General features: G+C 31.8%; 1 protein-coding gene across 1 annotated transcript in view; it reads left to right on the top strand.

Annotated features, from left to right (window-relative positions):
- The window catches only part of GABRA2 (gamma-aminobutyric acid type A receptor subunit alpha2), a 127,314-nt gene that overhangs the window by 70,468 nt on the left and 33,865 nt on the right, over nt 1–22,981 (top strand). The window contains exons 5-8 of the mRNA XM_001372420.3: nt 8,971–9,191; nt 11,466–11,548; nt 16,230–16,373; nt 17,272–17,424. Coding sequence (XP_001372457.1) covers nt 8,971–9,191; nt 11,466–11,548; nt 16,230–16,373; nt 17,272–17,424 — 601 coding nt within the window. The remainder of the gene's footprint in view (nt 1–8,970; nt 9,192–11,465; nt 11,549–16,229; nt 16,374–17,271; nt 17,425–22,981) is intronic.

Here is a 22,981-nt window from a genome sequence, read left to right as displayed (position 1 = left end):
ATCTCCAGACTACAATTTTTTTCACTAATTATGCTAAGTTCTCACTAGGAACACTGTTTCTTTTCAGCAAAATACAGAAGCTAGGCAGATGCTCTCTGTAGTCCTTTCTAGGTCTTAGTCAATGAGTATATGAGATGCTGTACTAATATCACTAAAATGCAATTTTGCAAAACAGAATTATCACTGAAATAAAATGCAGAACCAAGCAGATTTTCCTTGCATCAGACTCATCCTTGCACTCTCATTTTATGCAGAACATACAGTTAAAAACCAAACTGAAACTGCCAAATATTTCTGTGTAGGTCACTGATGTACATTCACGATGGCATTAGTTTAAGAGGGAAAAGTGTCATCACAAAGACAATTAGGAACAATAAAACACACACACACATTATCTCAAAATCATTAACCACTCTAATTGTCCAAGTAAAATTTCAGGACTAAGCTATAATTAAAGATTCTAATTACAATGTCTGCGATTAAGTTAAAATCTTTTATTTTAACATTTAAAAATTCATGACTAAGAAGGTAATTAAACTTTGGAATGTGCTATGCTAACAAGATGACAAAGTTTGTAGTGGATGTGTACATTTAAGCAATTTTTAAATGCTTTCTTCTTTCCTTCTACATTTGGAGTATCTATTCATTGGGTCAGAAACAAGTTACTTGCTTTACTTACATACATATGCATAACATGTAAATATAATGTATCATATGTATGGTACATATGCACACTCTGATACATGTGTGTATGTGCATGTTCATGTTTACATTCTTCAGAAACATTAAGTATAACTACTAGTCATCATACTTGGGAGAGTGGTGCAGAGCAGCATCCCTTAGTAGGGACAGTCAGGAAGCTGGAATAGTGACTTGACTGAATGAAAGCATAGGAAGAAACCTATACTTCCCAATGAGAAGCATTTTATGGAATGTGGGTCATGCTCACATAAGGAGACAAATAAATATTAGAACTGGAATTATTTTTCACCTGCTATCATTCAATAAACATTTATAAGCACTGACTATATGCCAGACACAGTGGAGATAATGAAGTTGCATGTAATTGCCTATTAGTCTACTAAAATGATTGTGCTTGGATTTAGATACACGTAATGTATGGAAAATCTCTTCAATGTGAAGTTCCCCAATTCACACGAATTTTGTAATCATAGAGAGTAGCCTATAGACTTCAGAGGTGACTTCAATAGGCATATCTGTGTCTATGTTTACTATGATGTGTATACATTTGGATATTCATGTATTACACACTAATGTATATATCAAACTGTATTTATCTTGTTTAATGGGTCTGTAATTTCATTACTATAGGTATCTTCTCATAATCCATATATCTCCCTCTTCCACCCCTTCTCATATTCTGCAATTCTTGCATTTGTTTCTTGATAAACTGTTGATGAATCATTTACCTAAAATACTGTCTGCTTCACTGTTTTCTCTTTCTCAAGAACTACTCAGACACTTCTCACCTTGTATGCTATTCCTCTTATAAATGTCCCCTCAGCTGTATCTCCATTAGAAGTAGAACTACTAAAATCAACTGAAATGGCATTAGTTGACATATTTGCAAGTATGTGGATTTACATATATTTTAGAGATTTCCATTCTTCTGTAATTTAGTTGTTTAATTAAATAATTCCAGGAACAATGACCTAATTGTTACATATATTTCCCCCAATTTAGTGCATTTTTACAAATTCTCAACTTAACAATGTTACTGTACATCATTGTCATCCAAAATCAACAACCTACTCCCATCCCCCGAATATCACCTCTCTGAGTGTGAACTCTGAATTTTATTTCACTAATTCTATAACATATACAAAGTCCCACTTGGGGGCTATGCTAGAATTCTGCTTAGATTCATAGAAGTTTCCAGATATGATATTCAATTGGCATATAACTTCTGAGGACCAAAATCAAGTGCATACCAAATTAATGCATAGATATAGAATTTTTGTAGAAGATCAAAACTTTTATATATATGTAAAAACATACTGGGATTAGTTTGTAGGGAAAACATGGATCTTTTTCTCTCCATATCTATATGATAGAATAATTCTATTATATTTTAATATTGCTTTTTTACTGTTATAATTTTTATTGAGGGGAATTTATAGCCATACACTTTTTGTACTTACAAAAACTAAAAATAAAAAAAATAGGGAAGGAAACATAGTTTTTTTTTAATTTCTTACCACATAGCTCCTCCCACAACCTCTTATTAGAATGGTAGGGTATAATTCAGTGTTTTAAAATAAACAACCCTATGATATCCAGACATTTTGTATTTTAGTTTTTAGCCCCTGTGAATTAATTGTAAGATAGAATTTTTTACTCAAAAACTTGAGACACCTAATAAAAATTATTTTAATACTGTAAGGGTTAAATTAGAAGTTTGACAAAATAAGGGAGCAGCTTTTGATAAATCAAGTTTTAATGAGAATATAGTATGGTTGTAAATTAATATTATCCCTTTAAGTCAGAGAAAAGAAAACTTCTAGCTGCTTTTAATAATTAACAATTTAGTTTTATTAAAATGGAGATAGTAAAAGAATATAGTAAAATAAATATAGTAGAGGAGAGAAATGTAGGAAAGGGATAGTGAAAGAAAATTTCCTAATGTCTACACTAGTTATCCTATAACTACCTATAATTATTATCTAAAACTGCCTCTATCTACCTATAATTGTCTATAACCACAGCTAATAACAACCACCCCATGAAGTTCCAACCCATTTCACCCAATCAAAACCAACCCAATCCCTGTTTAATCCAACCCCAAATAGGTCTGTCAGTGAAGACCAACCACCTCCCAGAAAGTTCAAGGAAGATAAAAAAAACCTAAAAGCCCAAACCAAAAGCCGCAAACCCAAAAGCCAAAAGGCCCTCTAAAGGCTAAAGCCCTCTTAGTAAACTCAGGCTCACTTTTTATATTCCAGCAACTAAACACCAACCATCAACCCAACACACTCTTAGCACCCAACTTCCATGCAACTGCCAGCACCTGTCAGCAACTGACTTCCCCTACCAACTAACACTGGACCCTTTTTCTACCTCACTTCCTGTCCCTATAGCTCCTCCTTCCTTTCTCTATGTTTTCTACTTCCTGTCCCTGTGGGCTGGTTAATCTCTATACATCTCTATGGTAAGAGGACCTCCAGGTCCCCTATTAAACTAAACAAGGAATAAAGAATTACTTTTTACAATACAAAGAGTTTAATCTGTTTCGTAAGAGACCAAAAATACAGTACTTAAGAAAATACTGATAACCTTTGGTGTTCCAGTACTGGTTTTAAGACTCACAATTCCATTAGGCTTCTCCCATCTAATTTTTAGATAATTTTCTTTATAGCAAGCCAAATTATTATCTCTAGAACTTCCATATTTTGTTGTGAAGTTGAACAATTCAAACTTCTTTCATTTGTTAATCTTTCAAAAATTTTAATATAGCTATCCTATCCAACTTCTCTCCAACATAAACATTCTCTTCTCTAGGTTAAATTTCCTTACTTCTTTCAAACAGAGGTATGGCTTAATTTTCCTCCATTATTTGAAAAGAATAATAATGATTGTCATCGCAAAAATTAAAAGTTATGAATAAGTAATGATTGAGATGGAATGGTCAGTTGTGTTCTGCATTTGTGTAGGGTGTGTACCTGTACCAGTTAAATCAAGTATACAACTACTTATAATATAGGAATCTATTTTCTTAATTAAGTGGGTACTCAGATGATGCAGATTATAGTTTATCAAAGCAACCTTAGCCTATGAAAATCTTGTCCAGATTCTCCCATAACTTCTCCAGGGGGAGCTTATTTAATATATTTGGGTCCATAATATAAATATTTTAATATTTTGTGAACACTATTTGGGCATAGCCCATTCATTGCTTATCCCTCATTCTTACTATATGACTGATGTATTTTTTCTTGCCCTTTAGACAGATTATTTGGGGATGTTCTTTATTGGCAATATGCTGTACCTCACTCAGGCCATTTATTGAATTCTTAATAGCCCTTTTGATCATCAATAGCTTTATTTAATTGAACACTCATGATTTCATCAATAAAAGATGATTAATGTATAAATAGCATCGTTGAAATAATATTAATGTTACCTATATATTCAAGTGATTAATTTATTCATAAAATATATTTAGAGTAGATGGAATAGATTATATATATATATATATATATATATATATATAAACAGGTAAATTACATAGTGAATAAAGTACTAGACTTGGAATGTTTAAATCCCAAGTTTTCATCTTCCTTTGTGACTGGGGAAAATAATCAAGACTTGGTTTGTTCATTTTATAAATGAGAATATTAGTAGGATTATTCCCTGGGTTGTTCTGAGGATAAGATGAGATGATCTATGTAAACTGCTTTGTAAACCTTAAACTGTTTTATAAGTATTAGCTATTATCTACATTTTTATTATATAGAGAGAAAAACACACAAACACACACACACAAAGACCGAGATCAGTTCAATGGGTGGTCCATCAAACTTTATATTATAATCTATGTAGACATTTTTTTTTCAAGTAAGTCCTTTTGTGTGGGTAGCCATGCTTTCTAAGAAGAAAATAGAAAATTGTGTCTTTTTTGGTGCTGTCAAAATTTTACTTTATCATTACTAACTTAGCAACTGTAAAATGACTTAAAGAACACTTTTTAGCAAGTTTTTGATTTAGCAAAAATGATTTGAAAATGGAAAAGTTATGAACTCTGTCATATGTACAAATACATGTAAATGTAGATACATTGAAAAAAACTCAAATCTCACTTTTTCAATGACAGAAGTAAACTTTTCTAATGATTAGTGAATAGCATTATCTGAAAAGGCTGATTGGCATTTGCTTAGAAGCCTATTCCCTTCTTGGTTAATGACAAGGAATAGGAAATAACAGAAACAGTATTTTCAACACAACTTTTTTTTCAATTTTTGACAGAAAAAATTTTCAGGAACATTTTTGATCAATATAACACCCATAATTTGCAATTACTCAGAGAGGATCTTTATAAAATATTATTTTTGAAGCTTTGAATAAAGGAGATTGATTTATTTTTATAATTTTTTGAAAAATCATTAGTTTATTTTTCTCTCTCTTCTAAAGTCAGAATATGAATAGAGTGAACTGTCCTTTCACTCAATTTAAACTCATTATTTGGTAGTTTTATTTCAAAAGGAAATAAATCTTATCAAATAGTAGTCACTCAACAACTAAAGTAATAAGATAATAAAGCAATAGGTGGAAAGAACTTAGGAAGTATCTCATCCAATTGGTTTCTTTTTCAGAAGAAGAATCAAGGATTTTAGGTACCTTGCTCAAGGTCTCACAAATGCTAAGAAGTACGTTTCATGTTTACAGAGTATTTTTTCAGAAACTTGCATTAGTGACAGTATTAGATGCACTTCTACAGCAATATTTCAAGGTCAAGAAATATTAATTTCCCTAGTATTGTAGTTTCCTCATCTTATAGATGTTGCCACTTTGTAAAATTGTAGAAGAGTCTGAGACGTACCTTAGACTGGAGTACTAACATTCCTCTCTGGCTGTGATTGTGATCTTCCTGGAATCAAGACACTATTACTCAGCTGTGTTCCCTCCCTGGAATATTCCTTTGCAATGTCAGCCCCCTTTTCTTAATTGGTGAGTTACATTGGTTGATTCCATTTTAGGAAAACAATCTAGGCCAGCCCTGGAATCAGGAAGACTTGAGTTCACCACCAACCTCAGACACTTATAACTCTATCTCTGAACAATGTGGTAAATCTGTATAATACTACTTCTGTTTGCATCAGTTTCTTTAGATGTAAAATGTGGATAATAATAGTATCTACTTCCTAGAGTTGTGAAAATCACATGAGACCATATTTGTAAAGCACTTAGAGTGGGAGGCACATAATAAGTCCTAAATAAATACTTTATAATTACTATTATCATTAATTCAATTGCAGTATACTCCTCCAAAACAAAATGAAGAGTCCAAGAGAAAGTAGACTCAATCTAGTTCTACACATACATGACAAAATAATTCTCTATCACATTTATGGTTGTCATCTAGTCTTTGTGGGAGACTTCCAGAGGGGTAAGTCTTACCTCCCAAGGTAACTCCCATTGTACTTTTAGATAGATCTAACTAGAAGAAAGGGTTTTTCCTCTTCTTTCCCTTACAATACGATGCTCTTAGAAAGTTTTTAGTACCATGTAAAAAGAGGGAACTTTCAGTTGACTTCCTTTCCTAACTAAGGAACTGAAGGACTATATGAGCTTTTCCAAATCACTTAAATTTGCTGGGCTTTGGTTTCTTTCTCAGCATAATGAGGAATTTGTACTATATATGATTTTATATCCATTCCAGTTCTTTATTCCATTCTCCAGTCTTATTAGCTCATATATACATGAGCCAAAAAAACTTTTTTCTTGCTTCAGTTGCATTAGAATTAATTTTAACTACATGAACTTAGCTAAGCTAAAATGGGAAGGGATCTATATCCATTATTTTTTCAGTTCTTGAACCTGTAGTCATATATTTTTTCTAACAGACTCCTTTGTTGTTGTTTTAGTTTATCTAAGTCCACTGGTACAAGTATAATTACTAATAACTCAGGAGGTACAATGAACTTACATATCTTTGTATTCTCATGATTATTCTACTGTCTATATTTTTAAAAAAATGTTTTCAAATGAATAGGGAAAAGGAACATTTTTTTTCTCTCTCTCTTTTTAGCAGCTTTAGATTAGGAAGAAAATAGTGAGAGTTTCATCATTGAAACTTGTTAAAATGAATTGAATAGATTATATTCTATTCATGTTACTACCTAGTTGACTCATCTATGTGTCAGGAAAAGTTTGCTCATAAAACCTTTTGAAAACTGCATATTAAGAAGTCAATATTAGAAAAGCACATCCCCTGGTATTTGCAAGTATTCAACATCTCTGCATTTAAAGTACTAGGCTGTTACTTGGTACCCTGAGAGATTAAGAGATTTGCCTAGTGCCATGCATAGCTGTATATGTCAGATTTAAAGTAGTTCATGAAGAAGCTTGTGTGTGTAGAGCCTAGTCTAGGAAAATGCATACATTGCCTTTAGCTGTGTATGATGTCCATTGTCATAATTCGACTAGCATTAAGTTATCATTGTACCTGTATCAAAGAATATGTTGGGTAGCACACAGAGACCTTGAAATAGAATCAGGAAGACCTTGGTTCAAGTTACCCTGTCAAATCAAAATGGTTATGTTAGATAGATCTCTAAGCCTACAGCTATGAGAATAGCTACTGATCTTCATTGTTAATAGGGAATTTCCTCTTCTGGGAGACTCTATAAAAATGAAATCACAATTCTGCTCCCCATCATAAAAAATAACTACAATAGTAATAAGTGTATATTCTCATAAAATTAAAAATGATGTCTTATTTGCTAAGTGGCACTTTACTTAGGTGTGTGATAATTACTGAGGTGTTAGATAATCAAGAATGCAACTCTGGCAATTTTTGCTGCAAGTGCTATTTCTAAATGGCTAAACTCGGGTGCATAACTTAACATCTTTCAGGAAACATGTAGTAAATTATCAGAGTCAGTGAGATAGAAACAGAAGATCAGCTATATTCACAACTGCAAGTTGGGCACCCTGAGCTCACCCATCTGAAACTGATTTCTTTCTTCACAGAGCCACTTTTTAAAGGGCTTTCCCATATCAGAGCCTGCAGATCCTTTGATTCAAATTGAAATTGCATACCTTTTATTTCAAAAATTCTTTGAAAAGAATCACAGAACAAACCTAAGTTGATTATTTCCTGAGTGGTAGTGACTTTATATCTTCCAAAAGATTCAATTTGCCAACCTGACCAATTCAATTTTTCCCTTTCTGGACAGAATTTTCATTGGTTTCTTTATGTAGTCTAGGTATATATAAATATGGTTTGGTTTAGATATCGCATTGAAAGATGGTTTCAGAGATACTGACAATCACTGCAAACCAATATTTTAAACAAAGCATCTGTTGTGTGTGTGAGTGCATGTGTTCATGTGTGACTGGTTTAATAGATTCCTATATTTCAAGGAAGCATGATAATTTGCTCTACTTTATGGGATTAAAAAAAAAAAAAACTTCCATAAACTAAAAAGTATCTGATCAACTCACATTGATGATGCTATATTGAGTCAAAGTCTTTCTATTAAGAACAAAAAGAAATACAAATAGTCTACACAGTGTGATATAGATACCAGGAAGTAGTTGATGATTCATTGAGATCTGACTGTGTCCTCATTAGTTGGATTTTTTGTCTGTTGCCTCTAGGTAAACTGCTACCCACTCTATTAGGTTTAGCTCAGGGGAAAAAAAAAAGAAAAAGAAGTCAGCCAGTCCTCGTTCTCTTTCTGTGCCTCTTTAGACAAGATCTCCAGCCTTTTCTGTTCCATAGAATGCAATGAAATGCTATGCTTCATAATTTTCTGTGAACCCAAATGAAAGATCCCAGGAATAAAACAATATTTTTCCTCTTACTTATAAATATATACCTAAAGCTCCTTTCTATTTTGTAACAAATGTAAAAGAATGTTCTTATCTTGTATCACTCAAGTTTTAGACTTGAAAGAAAGGATATGGCTCTTCAAAAATCAGCTCCATACTCAATTTCTAGATATTACCAGCTGTCTTAGAAGCATACTAGGAAAAATTATTTCCATTATACTCAGTTTACATAAAGTATATCATTTTAAAGAAGAAAAATGACATATATCAATGGCTTTAGGATAAAGAGAAGACACATATGAAAATTCTGTTAGTTATGGATTGATTTTCATGAAAATAATTGAATATTTTGTGATTAAGCATCTATTTTCATTGATTATATTTTTATAGTTTTCCTATACTCTTGGAATAGGGGGAACCTGCATTCCTTCTTAATGATTATTTTCACTATTACAGGAATACACAATAGATGTTTTCTTCCGTCAGAAATGGAAAGATGAAAGGTTGAAATTTAAAGGCCCCATGAACATCCTCCGACTGAATAATCTAATGGCCAGCAAAATCTGGACTCCTGATACTTTCTTTCACAATGGAAAGAAGTCTGTGGCTCACAACATGACAATGCCAAACAAGCTCCTACGTATCCAGGATGATGGAACTTTGTTGTATACAATGAGGTAGATTTTTTCTTCTGTTTGTGTGTTACATTCATTTGTTCAGAAATGTACATACTATATAATCAATTATTAATTAATATAGTCTCTGAATTATTAACACATTTGAACTTTTTATTTTTATTCATGTGAAGTGGTCAGAAGGGCAAGGTATCTTGGTAAGTAGTTGCTAAGAAGCTAGCATATATAATATAAAAGAGGAGTGGAAATAAAAAAAAAGGAACACATGATAGAACTAAAGGAAAGAAGAAGAAAGTAAGTTAATAATAATTTAGATAACTGATATATTATTAATATTGCTGTGTTTTTCCAAGCTATTTTAATAACTATTTTAATATTACTTTAAAGTCCTTCATGAATGATACTCAATGTTTTTCATGCCACATTTTATTAACTTGTAGATTTAAATTTTAATCAATATAAAAAGATTTTATACCTTATTAAAATGGATTTCTGATCTGATGCATTCATAATATAACTTTCTAACATTTTCTCCATTAAAATAAATAGAAATCAATACCATAAGCAGATAGTTATGGGTATATTCATAATTTCTTAGAATTGGGGTCTTTTTATATTTAGGTGGGTAAGGGTTGTGGGGAAATGATTTCATTAGTATAGGCTATTTTCCCTGAGAATAACTCCTTTTGTCTCACTACATGTATTAAAACACATCAGTCCTTTGTTTTACCTCTGAAATTAATAAATAATACTTGATTAGAATCTCCAATGAAAGGGTAATTCATCTTACTTAGCAAAAATTCAGAATATAATCACACACATAAAATTCATTGAGGATTAATAAATAATTTAGGAAGAATTGTTTATGTCAGTTTTCATATATAATGAAATCATCAATAGAGGTCAATGCTTTGAAACTGTCTCCCACCCTTTCAAAATAAAAAAAAAATGCCCCCACCAATAAAATTGTCCCATTTACAATAAGAATTTTTTACTATAAGTAATAGGTATTATTTTAGATAACTTGTTGGAAATCAAGGTCAACTGTAGAGATGTGATGGTAAATCAGAGAAACAATGGATGGAAATTTCATATATTATTGAAAACACTAAGAGTTATGAGGAAATGTTTTCCTTTGATAGACATGAATCTCATATCTAGACATGAAGACTCATGTTAAGTGGTGAACATACCACATGACAGTGCATCAGGTTCTGTACAGAAAAGATAATCAGTTGTGGAAAAAATTAATTGTAGAATTACAAATATATGCCTTTGTTGACTTCTGTTTATGATGACTATATTCATTAGGGTTATTCATGCCCACTTCTTATTGCATAAGGGGGGAGGAGTTGGTTATTCACTATGATTGTTTCATCTTTTTTTCTCTTGCTAGAACTTTCTAAGAGCCAAATGTTGATGCTAGACTTCGATCATATTTAGTTCAAGAATATATATATATATGTATATATATATATATATATATATATATATATATATATATAAAATGAAGGGGTTGGACTACATGCTTTTAAGCACTTACCTTACCTGAATCTGTGAGATATTTATCCCAATTGCTATTTTCACTTGGGACTAGTTTTTATCAATTTTGAGTAGAAAAAATGTCAAGTGAAAGTTTGGATAAATTTCTGATTAATAAAAATACCATATTGTTTTGCTCTGTTAGGACTCATTTAACCAATATGCCTCACATTAAAGACAAAAACCTATTTTAGCATCTTTCTATCTACTTAAGATTTATGTTTATTTTTTTTATTTAATACCAACAGTTATAGCTACATATTTTAAGGGATATCTGGCCAAATTTTATTTTATTAGTATTATTTGAAGAAATAATAAGGGATTTATTAGTCTGCCTCAATTTTAGAAATTATTCAGTTATGTGGATAAAGCCAGACTTTAGCAAAAATCCATATTTCTTTGTGCTTCTAAACAAAAAGAAAATTTGTGGCATTACCAATGACAACCTCCCCCTGCCCACCACAGACACACCACCAGAAATTAAAAGCACTCTTTTCAGTAATTTGAAATATTATTAGCTACATGTCAACCTAAAAGTTTTTTTTTCCCATTCTGGCATATTTTGAGTTAACTAGTCAACTCTTCAAGCTTTTCATGAGAAAAGGCTTCCTAACCATCAAATAAAAGTAAAATATCAAGAACTTATTTTTCTGCTAATAACCATAAGAATATATTGTAATCTGATCCCTATTTCTGAAAACTTGATCAACTTAACTGGAATTGTTTCATCTTGTTTTTCTGACTAACATAACAAAGGACTGACTTGATTTTTAGACTTACAGTGCAAGCTGAATGTCCAATGCACTTGGAAGATTTTCCAATGGATGCTCATTCATGCCCTCTGAAATTTGGCAGCTGTAAGTACATGGGAATAGGTAGAGCTTTTGCTTTCTTGTGACTATTTGTAATCTAACAGAATTGGTTTCTTTGTAAAGTCATCTCTTAATATCATATATTACCCGATTATATCCTTAGCTATAATTAGTCCACTTATTGAGCACTTTGCGGATTTTTTTTCAATTTGCTTATCTACTGTCCAGTGGATCCACTCCAACAAGCATGTGCTAAATATCTACTTTCTGCAAGTTAGGATTAAAGGCAAGATAAAAATGAAAATAGTCCCTCTCTTCAAGCAGCTTTTATTCCACTGAACAAATAAAAGATGTAAATACAAATGTACATGTTATAATTGGCATGGTAAAAATGATGAGCAGGTTAATTTAAAAAATCTTAGGGCCTACATAAAATTATGAAGAGCAAGAAAAAAAAAAGAACAGAGACATTATATACAGCAACAGAGATGTTGTTTAAAGAATAACTGAATGCCTACCTCCAAATAAAAAACTGATAAATAGAAACTTGCAAAACACAGTTTATATAATACCTTCTCCTGTTCAGAGTGGAGGGAGGGAGATATCTGGGAACTTTAGTGTAACAAATAAACACATTAATTAACTAATTAAAATATAAAAAACAAATGTACATGATTATTTGAAGAGCATGGAGGGAACCCCAACAATCATGATGGCAGGAAAAGACTTACCATAGAAGCTCAGACCTATGTCTAGCATTGTATAAATTTACATGGGAGATAACATGTAAAACAAGAAACAAGTTTAAAAAATGGTCTTCATTTATAAAAGCAAGGCCCTACTATCTAGTTATATGATACACTGAAGGTAAGCAAAGTATCAAGGTTGTGAAATAATGCAAAGAAAGAAAGGAGTTAAGAAACCTGTGATGTTATATAAGATTTGAGCACTTTGGATTTCATTTTTCGTATCTTTTAAATGGAAGAGTTTATGCCAGGTTATATCTAGATACATTTTTAAGCATTAAATCCTATGATCTTAGATTTAATTAATTTAACAGACATGCATTAAGCACCCAGAATTCACCAAGCTTCATGATTCAAAGAAAAAAATGAAAATATTACTTATCTCATTATAATCTCATCATTTCTCACCTGACCATTTTCATGAATTTCATCATTTCCAGAAACTCATTATCCTGGAAGATGAAACCCTAACTTCCTTTGTACATTTCTCACCTCGGCTACAGGATTTCATTATATCTTCTCCCAAGCCATAATAAATAACCTCGTTCCCACTTACCCATTAGACCATGAGCATCTTGAAGTCAGAGACTTGTCATGCTTTACTTTGTATCCCCAGTGTATGCACAGTGTAAGTCACATAGTAGCTCCTTAATCATCATTCACTGACTGTCCCATTACTGGGTTTCTAAGGGCCTAACTAAACTGAGAGGTATGATTTTATTTCAACTCTTTCTCATGATTTCTAAAAGGCCCTTGCTTGATAAAAAGCTAACATGAATAGCAAAATGTACATACATTATGAATGATCTTAGCAATTTTGACTTTGTAGTATCTATCCACTATCAAAAATCTCAGATGGTGAAGCTTTAAAAACTGTTCTATAGAACCCCCCCTTATTACTTTTTAACTTAATGATGTTTACAATATTTGGTATTCTGGCATTATTTCAAAGGAAATAAAATAGCTTATTTTCTAGTCTTCCCTCCCCTTTTTTTCCTGATTCACAGAATGTTAAAAAATAATTTATTTTCTTCAGGGTTATTCTTCAGGATTGTCCAGAGTTTCTGCTGGCAGACTCCCTAGGCATTTTAAACCATTTGATTTTGGCATGATTCATATGCTGGGCCTAGAGTCAGAAGGATCAAAGTTCAAAGTTGGGCTAGACACTTACCACTTATGTGACTCTGGGGAAATCTCTTAAACTCGGTTTGCCTTAATTTTCTTAATTTATATATATACAGTTTCATTTGATCCTCACAACAACTCTATGATGTAGGTGCAGTTATTTTCTACATTTCACAGTTGGAATAGTGTAAGAAAAAGAAAAATATTAATATAAAAACTTGCTAAGATTTTTAAAAAGCCAAACTGAGGAGCAAAAATTAGTAGGTCTGCACATTCTGATCATTTGATTGATCTTAGAATGCAAAATTGAGACATGTAATAATATACTATAACCATACATTGGTTTTATAACATATTTCTCTGATGAATATACCTCATTTATCAAAAAATAGGGAAGTGAGCAAAATGATCAATACAATAATCAAAGTGTGTATTTAGAATTTACTCCCCAGGACTCTCTTTCCCAGCATCCTATTTGCATGCTCACACTAAATGCAAACAATGCCTGTGTAGGTAGGTAGGATAAAGTTTTTGTGTAACTCTGCCCTCTTGCTCTCTTTTTTCTGGGGAACACAGTTAGTATAGGTTGGGGGAGAGCCAGGAGAATTTTACTCTTTTTTTCTCATACTTTTGTTCTATTATTTCTTCTACTTCAAGTGAATAATAATAAATTGTAAAAATATAATACTTGGAGTTATTAGATATTAAATTAAATCTAACAAAAGACAATTACAAAGGAATCAGAATTTTTAAAAATGCTATCCATATCCAGAGGCAGAACCAATGAACTTTGAGTGAAAATTGAAGTATAATTTTCTCATGTTGTTTCTTTTATTCTTTGGTGATATGGTTAATAGGGAAAATTTTTGCATGATTTCACATGTATTATTGACATTGTCATTTCTATGTTCGTTAGAGGGTTTCAGAGGGAGGGTGAGACTAGAATTCAATTAAAAAATAGAATGTTTCAAATAAATAAATAATAAATATATTCTAAATTAAACAAATGAAAGTGCTAGAAAAATGTCAGCTATCATCATTAGCATCCTCTATCTTCTTTTAGAGATTTTCCTCTTTCCTCATAGTCCATGAGAATTTTGGTAATGGCTCCAATATCAATAATTCTCTTGAATTCAATAAACTTTAGGTGCATGTCCCACTAATTTTAGAGGTGCTCCCTACTCAGTTCAGATTCAGAAAGTATCAAATTACTCAGTGAGTTTTGTAGAATTCTTTCCAATTCTGTAATGCATGTTATTTATAAAATCAAACAATGTTGCCTTTTGAAAGTAGATAGCAGAGAGTATCATTAAGAAAATCAGAATTTTCTATAATAGGGCTGACAAATTGAAATGTCTAAGATCAGAAACCAGGTACTATTTGACATTCATTAAATGAATTGAGAGTAATAACTTCACAAGTCATAAAACATACTTTTTCATGTCTCTATATAGAAAAGCCATTAGGATTGGTTCATTGAAGTCAAATGCTCACTAAATAGCAATATGACTAATGTATAAGTTAATCAGTATGATCACAGAGCCTGATATAGAAGTATTTACTTATAAATAGCTTTTTAATATGTATCATTAAATGTCCGTGAAATTAAAAAAAAATGTTTAGCATCAGCTGTTTTGCCATCATTCAAAAATTGAATTGCAAGGGCTAGTCCCCTTAAATCATTAGGAAAACACATATCCAGTTAATGAATGAATGAATGGAAAAAAAATTCAATTATTACTATGTACAATGCACTAAGCTAATATTGGGGGATTCAAGTAGAAAAACATAGCATGGTATTCCTTGTCTTCAAGGAGCTCATCTTTTAATAGAGACAATTCATAAATAATATTTCAGCTGCAAACCAAATGAAATGACCTCATTTTCCTCATGGTGCAGTGAGTAAGTAAATGGTAATACATTATTTACAAAGTTTTTTTTTCTTTAGTAAAACCACATAAGTTTTTTTTTCTTTTGTATTAAAACTTTTAACAATGCCCAAGTCTTTGTTGTGTAGAACTTATTTTTCTGAGTTTTCAATAGTTGTAGTACTGTAAAACTTAAGAGATGATTGCCAAGTCCCATTTTGACCATAGTTGCTCCCCTTTATCATGGCTACAGGGGCAACATAGTTGGCTGCTCCCAATTCATTATCACTGGCTATACTCACCTCAAAGTGGAATTCTTCAAATGAGTGGGTGTTGCAACATACTTAACATTCTTTCTAGAAAAAGTCATGTAACAATTTGGAAGAATAGGGAGAAAAGAGAAATACTATATACATTCTCATTCTATATTCATTGATGTGAACAGTCATCCAATGAACTTTATTATCATTAAAGAACATAATTTAGAAACACCATTTTTAACAAAGCTGTTGTTTGCTGTTGAATTTCAATGAATTTATCTGTATTATGCCAATTACATTAAATATGTCTCGAGCCAAGTCATTATTTCTTAACTCGGTTACATTTAGTTTAACAAAGTAGAACACTCTGGACATAGGATCATTGCCTTAGAGAAACCATTTTTTCTTGTTGCTTATCTTTTTACAAGTCCTCTGAATTTAAGGGGACTTCACATCTACATGTGGAGCAATAAGAGAATCTTGTAATGCTTACATCATGTGGGCCAGTAGTGAAAAGGGAAAGAAATTCAGGCATATTTGAGTTCTTAATTTATTTTGTGCAGTTCATACTTTAGTTGTTTTAATTCAGTTATGCCATTTTGCTCTAAAACAGCATGAGTGGTCAATATAAATGTACTTCAAATTTTGTACATGGTCCTATTCTGAAATAGCAAGTCCAAATCACTCCTAAAAAGCTAATGAGTTATTTTCTCCTTTTTTTTCACAGATGCATATACAACCTCAGAAGTCACCTATATTTGGACTTACAATGCATCTGATTCAGTACAGGTTGCTCCAGATGGATCCAGATTAAATCAGTATGATCTCCTAGGCCAAACAATAGGAAAGGAGACAATTAAATCAAGTACAGGCAAGTTAAACACATCTGAGTATAAGAACAATTGACTGAAGATCATAGACCTCAAAAGAGTGATTTATTGGCTGAAATAGACATCTTGTTGAAAGAATAACAATAATAATGTTATTTATTAAAAGTTATCTTTTAGTCCTTGCCCCCAAATTTAATCACATTCCCCTTTTATTTCATTACTCTTTTTCCTACTGTTTCTGGATAATTTTTGTGTGTACAACCCCTGATTTCTAAATAATTACCTTTGGCCCTTTATTGTATTTTGGAAAAGCTACTGCTCTGGCTAAAAGGCAGACTAATCTATGAGAAGACAGCTGTGAGGGTTAATTAGCTTACATCTGGCAATAATTAAAACCCAGGGAATAGAGAAGAAGGCAGCCATAAGGATCCCAACAGGACTGAATGAACTGAATTATCTCTGACAGAATACCGGGAACCCCTGAGTTGGTATTTGGGTTAAAAGTGAAAGAATTGGGTCAAAAATCATCTGTGTAATGCTAAAACTATAACTGGATGTTAGTGTTTAAGGTGTTAGATTCAGAAGTCAAAGTTAAGGTCAAATAGTGCTCATATTTTATTGCTATTGGGGATGAGAAGTCCTAGGTGGTCAATAAATCCCTGGGTCATAGAGTCTATTGATAAGCAATTCTTTTACAAGTCATACTTCTGAAGGAAAACAATGCTGAGGATATTCTGTTATCATATAAATTCTTGGTAAATGTTAAAATTTCTCTCAATTAAAATAAATCCTAGTATATAAAATGGTATTTTCAATATAAAATATGCTATATTTATGATTTTTAAAAACTATGTTTTTTCTAAGATCTACTGCTTTCTCCAAAAGTTTAATCTATTCAGATAATTTTCTAATAAATCTTTTTTTATAATTTTCATGTAGGTGAATATACAGTTATGACAGCACATTTCCATTTGAAAAGAAAAATTGGTTATTTTGTCATTCAGACCTATCTCCCTTGCATCATGACAGTCATTCTCTCTCAAGTATCATTTTGGCTGAATAGAGAATCAGTACCTGCAAGGACTGTCTTTGGTGAGTTATTTCAGAAACACATCAAAGTATAAACGTTTGTTAACACTTGGGTATATTTTATAGTACTATGTTAAATCAAGTCATCAAAAGGCTCATTGCAAGACTGACTGCTAGAGGGCAAATGTTTTGTCAGAGACAACCCTCAAAGATCATCTATTAATCCTCTCTAAAGAAGGACAGCAATTTGCCTTGGCACAGAGATTACCCAATTTGAATGGAGGCCCTTGCTATAGAAAACAGAATAAGAACACTTCTAAATGACAGGGATGACAGTGTTGTCCTTTGTGTTTGGGATGCAGAAAAATAATCCTACCCTTATAATCCTAGAACCTCAAAGACAATAGGGATTTAATACATTATGTAGTACAATCCTTACCTGAAAATCAAATCCCCCTGAAAACATCACTGAGAAGTGAACAGTCCTGGTAGAAGTCAATATCTTGATAAACTTCTTAATGCTTTATTGAAGTCTGTTAATACTTCATAAAACAATACCATGACCAGACTAGAACATCATCTTCCAGACATAGTCTAACAATTAGTGGGTTTAGAAAAATAAGTATTAACTCTCCTTTATGACATCATGTTTCTACTGTTATTTAATATCACATTAGCTTTTGAGATTGCAGTTTTATCCTGAGATTGTGTAATAGCCCATTGCTTTTCTCACATATAATTCCTATGCCCTATATTTGTTCCTTTGAACCTGAGCATAATCATTTACATTCATTAAATTTTATCATGTTTGTTTGTATCTGTCATTCCAGTCTCTCGATTTTTACAAATGCTGATTCTGTCACCCAAATTAATTATCTTAATAACAGGATTATTAGCAAAAGCAACAAACATTAAACTGCAATATAAATATAAATTATTGGTTTGTTCGAAAGGAGTTAGGGAAGAGGGAAAGATCAATGTAAATTTCAAGAAGAACTATCCTTAAAATTGGAAAAATTTAATTCATGAAGTTATAGTTAATTTAAATTTATACTAGCTTAGACCTATTTGGTTTTCAAAATAAGTCATTTTTCATCAACAGTATTTGAGAGAAACAGAGAGGGAGGAGAGAGAGATAGAGTGTGTGTCTTGAGACATGTCTTGATGGCAGGTTAAAAGCAGAATAGCAGGATAATTATCATTTCCTTAAGTAATTTATATTTCTGCTCTTCTAAAATATTTTGTTGCAAACTCAGGTGAATTTATTATAAGATTTTAAGCATAATAACTACATGTACTTGACAATTTTTGAAGGACCACCTGATATTACAGAAATTCGGAGCTGAAGAAGATATTATATGTTCTAGAAATCAACCAAGTAGTGAGACAAATTAAAAACCTAACTAGATAGGTGAAATCAATTACTCAATGGTAAATAAGACTGAATTGACAGAGGCTTAATTAGAACTAGGTCCAACAATTCCCAGGCCAATACTTTCATATTTTATGCTAGTGTCTTTTGACTATGAGATATTAAAAATATTAGGGGAAAAGACATCAATGTTTTCATTTAACAAATACTGGATACAAATGATTGTGATACATTCTAAATAAGAAAATTTAACATTCTGCCTTTGCTCACATGTTGTTAGTTCATCCTTCTTGCCTCTGATAAAAATACAAATTTGTGAAGTTTGCAGTAAAACCTCTTTTTAGTCAAAATTCAGCCTACCTTTTCAGACCTATTTCAAACTACTGCCCTTTAAATATTCTATATTGTAATCCAATTGGCCTACTTTCTGTTATTAAGATAATTAATTTGGGTGACAGAATCAGCATTTTCTCTCTTACCACTTGCTTTTACTCAATCAGTCTTCTATGTCTTATATGCATTTGCTTTTTAGTTCTGCATTTTTCAATACTATTCTTGATTCCTTTAGTACAGCAGTCTGTCCCTACTTAATTTACCTGATATTTTCTTTTATGTAAATGTTACATCTTTCCAATATCCTATGAGTTCCTTGAGGCACGAGACTGCTTTAAAACTCTGATTTTGTGTCCCAATACCAAGTATGTTGAATAATAAGCACTGCTCAGTATAAACAGCAATCGCTTACTAAATACTTGTAGAAGAGAGTTGACTTTATGATTATGAGAGACTTTCCATCCACCTACACAGATCACAAGCCACCCATGTCTAAGTATATAATACATGTGTTTTTCACAATTAAAAATAAAGCTATCACTCTTCAAGTAACCTGGTGATGAATCTTAAAGAACTGAAACCTGTACTGGTTAACTGAATTTCTCCATGTCAAACAGGAAGCTACTTCACAGAGGCAGAATTAGAACTAGGTTGTACAAGTACTTCCAAAGTAATTCTGTTCATCTGTGGGATATGAGATATTCAGAGGAAACATCACCGTAGTTCAATTAATACATAGTGGCTATGACACTGTACAAAATATTTTTAAAGTTGTTTCAATATGATACTCCTACTCATGAATATCCAGTGAATTCCTTTTGTTTCTTGGATAAAATACACGTCCTCAGGCAAGTCCACTCAACAACAAATCTAGAATTTTTCACCAGGCCATTCCAGCTTAAGAGGATTGGTCATATCTTCAACTCTTCTGTCAAATCCTTTAAGAATACAGGGTCACCTTCATGCTAGAATGAGAAAGCTAAGTGGAACATACATGAAAAAGATTCGAAGATTGGTGACACATCTACTTGTGTTAAGAAGCTTACAACTTAATAGGAAATATTACTTGTATATACTGTCTAAGCATATTTATATGTATATGTATATTTTTAAGTAAATATATAAATGTATGTATAAACTTTGATGCAAAATACAGTATGTTGTGTTGAAAAACATGCTATGAGAGCTGAAAAGATAAAATCATGTAAATGGAGTGGAGGAGTAGATCAGTGAAAACTTCATAAAAAAAGTGATTTTAAATTGGACCTTGAAAGATAGGTAGGATTCAGACAGACAGAGATGAAGTGGGATAAGGAACCCATACATAGAAAAGATTTCAAGAATTCTATGTGCAAAGGCAATAGAGATGGGAAATTTTAGAAATAGGGAAAAGCAGGCAAGTGACCTGTTTTGCATGCTGCCTCTTCATTCAACCAATAATCTAGGTGCAAATAAGGCACATTACTATAAAAATTATATTAAGGAATATAATATACCTTTTTATGAAGAAATAATGTTAAGATAGAAATATCAATTGACTTTAAACTGGCTGAGTTTTTCAATAAAGTTGATTTGCATTTTGTAAGATGCAATTGAGGGAGTTACTTTTTAATAAAAATATTTTATTTTATTTTAACTCACAAAAGGTAATCATCATGCCTAATTGCTTAAACATAAGCTTATCTGTTGTTTTTTATTTGTATTCAAGCATGAAATTGCATGTATTTGTGGTTCTTTTTTTTTCTTAATTCTCCAAGTTTGGCTTTCAGCTACTTTAAGAGTCAAGTTTATAGTGGTGGGACAGAATGTAAGGTGAATATACTGATTTTATGTTCTGAGTCATCTTCAACAGAATTGTTTTTAAAAACCAGCTGCTGATAGTTGATTCAAGAGATTAAAATTACTTTTAGCTTTTTTAATGACACCTGAATGAAATAAAAAAGGAAGTGGATGTTATTTCTTTTGAGATTTTTTTTGACTCATGTTACTTTTTCAAAGGGGTTGCATATTTAAATTTTGCTACTGAGGAACGTAATGAAAACATGTTTATTCTTGTTTATCTATCCATATCTCAGAAAAGGATAAAGGCTTCTCTAATTTTATTTTTAAGAATAATATTTATTTCAAGAAAGTATTGTCTCTTTTTGTGATATTTCATGATTATACTCTAATAATATATCATTCATAAAATATTATGTTCTAGGTTCTCCATGGTATGGTTTAATTAAGCGGTGAACAAAAGAGAAATATGAACTATAGAATGGAAGTTTTATTACATTTTATTGTCTTTTGTAATTCTTGCAAAATAGGCTAATTAAATCTCAACTAGTAGGGAAATAAATTTTAATGAATTGACAAGAATGGATTGTAATTAACAAAATATTTGTTTGGAAATGGCTTTTAAAGTAAATTTATATGTTGTAATATAGCTTTTCTTAATATAAAGTAATTTTAAAAAATGATCTATCTTTCCTTTTATAACCTGAATTATCCTGGCCCCCTTCTCAGCATTTATAAAAAAGAGTCATCAGTCCAATGTTTTCTGAATTACCATAGATTATGGATTTATGGATGTAAATTGACTAGTTTTGATAATACAACAAGATTGTATAAATCAGTCCAGACCTTTTTCCCCCTCTAGTATACTATGGGAGTTTTTTTTTTTATACTATTTGTATTACAGAATAAACAAACCAAATTAAATGATAATATTTCATAGAAAACTAACAGGAAAAGCAGGACAGTATCTCTGTTTCAGAAATATCTTTTTATTTTGTTTGTAGCAGTAACCAGTAGGTGGTATCATTGCAGTGTTCCCTTTAGTATTTTATTATATTCTCTGACCTGTCTAGTTTTTTTTTCCCCTTCTTCTACCCTCCACATTCCTCTAACTCAGAAATGAGAAAACAAAGACAGAAAAGTGAATTGACATGTAATATTATTACTAACAGGACTAAGTTTTCATCTAAAAGACATATTTTTAGATTTTGATGTATAATAACCATCAAGATTATCTAAACCAGAGGTATTAAATACAATTAAAAATGAAGGCACCAAATGGTACCTAAGAATCACTGAGGGCACATATTGATTTAGAAAACTATACATTAACAATACTTATGATTTATTATATTATATATATATATATATATATATATTTCCCAATTATGTATAAATTTCATTCAGCCACACAAAGAAGTCTTATGCCCACATGCTGTCAAGAACCATGTTTTTGACATTCCTGATTTAGACTACTTCTCTCACTTTACAGAATGAGGAAACTGAGAGGCAGAAAGGATTAATGACTTATCCAAGATCATAGAGTTAAAAAGGCTTAAATTTATGGTTGTGCTGAATATTTAATTGGTGGTTGCCAGGGATTTAATTTCTAAATCCCAAAATGAATTACTAAAGTAAAATGGAATTTAAGGTAGTTTATTTTTACAATGGAGAGAAGATATTAAAGAAGAGAGAAAAGGGGAGAGAGAGAGAAAGCTCCCACTTCCTCTGAACCAGTTAGAAATTCTAAGGCACCCATCAATGGAAAGGAGTCTCAAGATGATGGGCCTTTCTCGGAGGTTCACACCTCCAGAAAGGGCAAGGAACTAACTAAGCCTTTACACTCAGCACAGTGAAAAGGAAATCAGTCTGAGATCTCCTGCATGAGCTCCTCTAGGGGTCCAGTTCCACAGTCAAGTGTCTTCACTCCAAGTCTGAGTGTCTGTCTTCCAGTCTCTCCTCAAGTGACTGTCTTCACTCCAACTCTGAGTGATTCTCTTCCAGTCCAATAATTCATAGTGACTGATCATCACTGTGTGTCTCTGTTTCCACTATTTAAAGACCTTTATCTCTTGTGTCACCTCTTCTAAATTTTACGTCTACCAATCACAGCCAATGCTCCTCTCCAGTACTGCC

The sequence above is a fragment of the Monodelphis domestica genome, chromosome 6 (assembly GCF_027887165.1).
Source record: "Monodelphis domestica isolate mMonDom1 chromosome 6, mMonDom1.pri, whole genome shotgun sequence".
Lineage (NCBI taxonomy): Eukaryota > Metazoa > Chordata > Mammalia > Didelphimorphia > Didelphidae > Monodelphis > Monodelphis domestica.
Note: the sequence above shows the minus strand (reverse complement) of the source record. Positions and strands in the feature narration are given on the sequence as shown.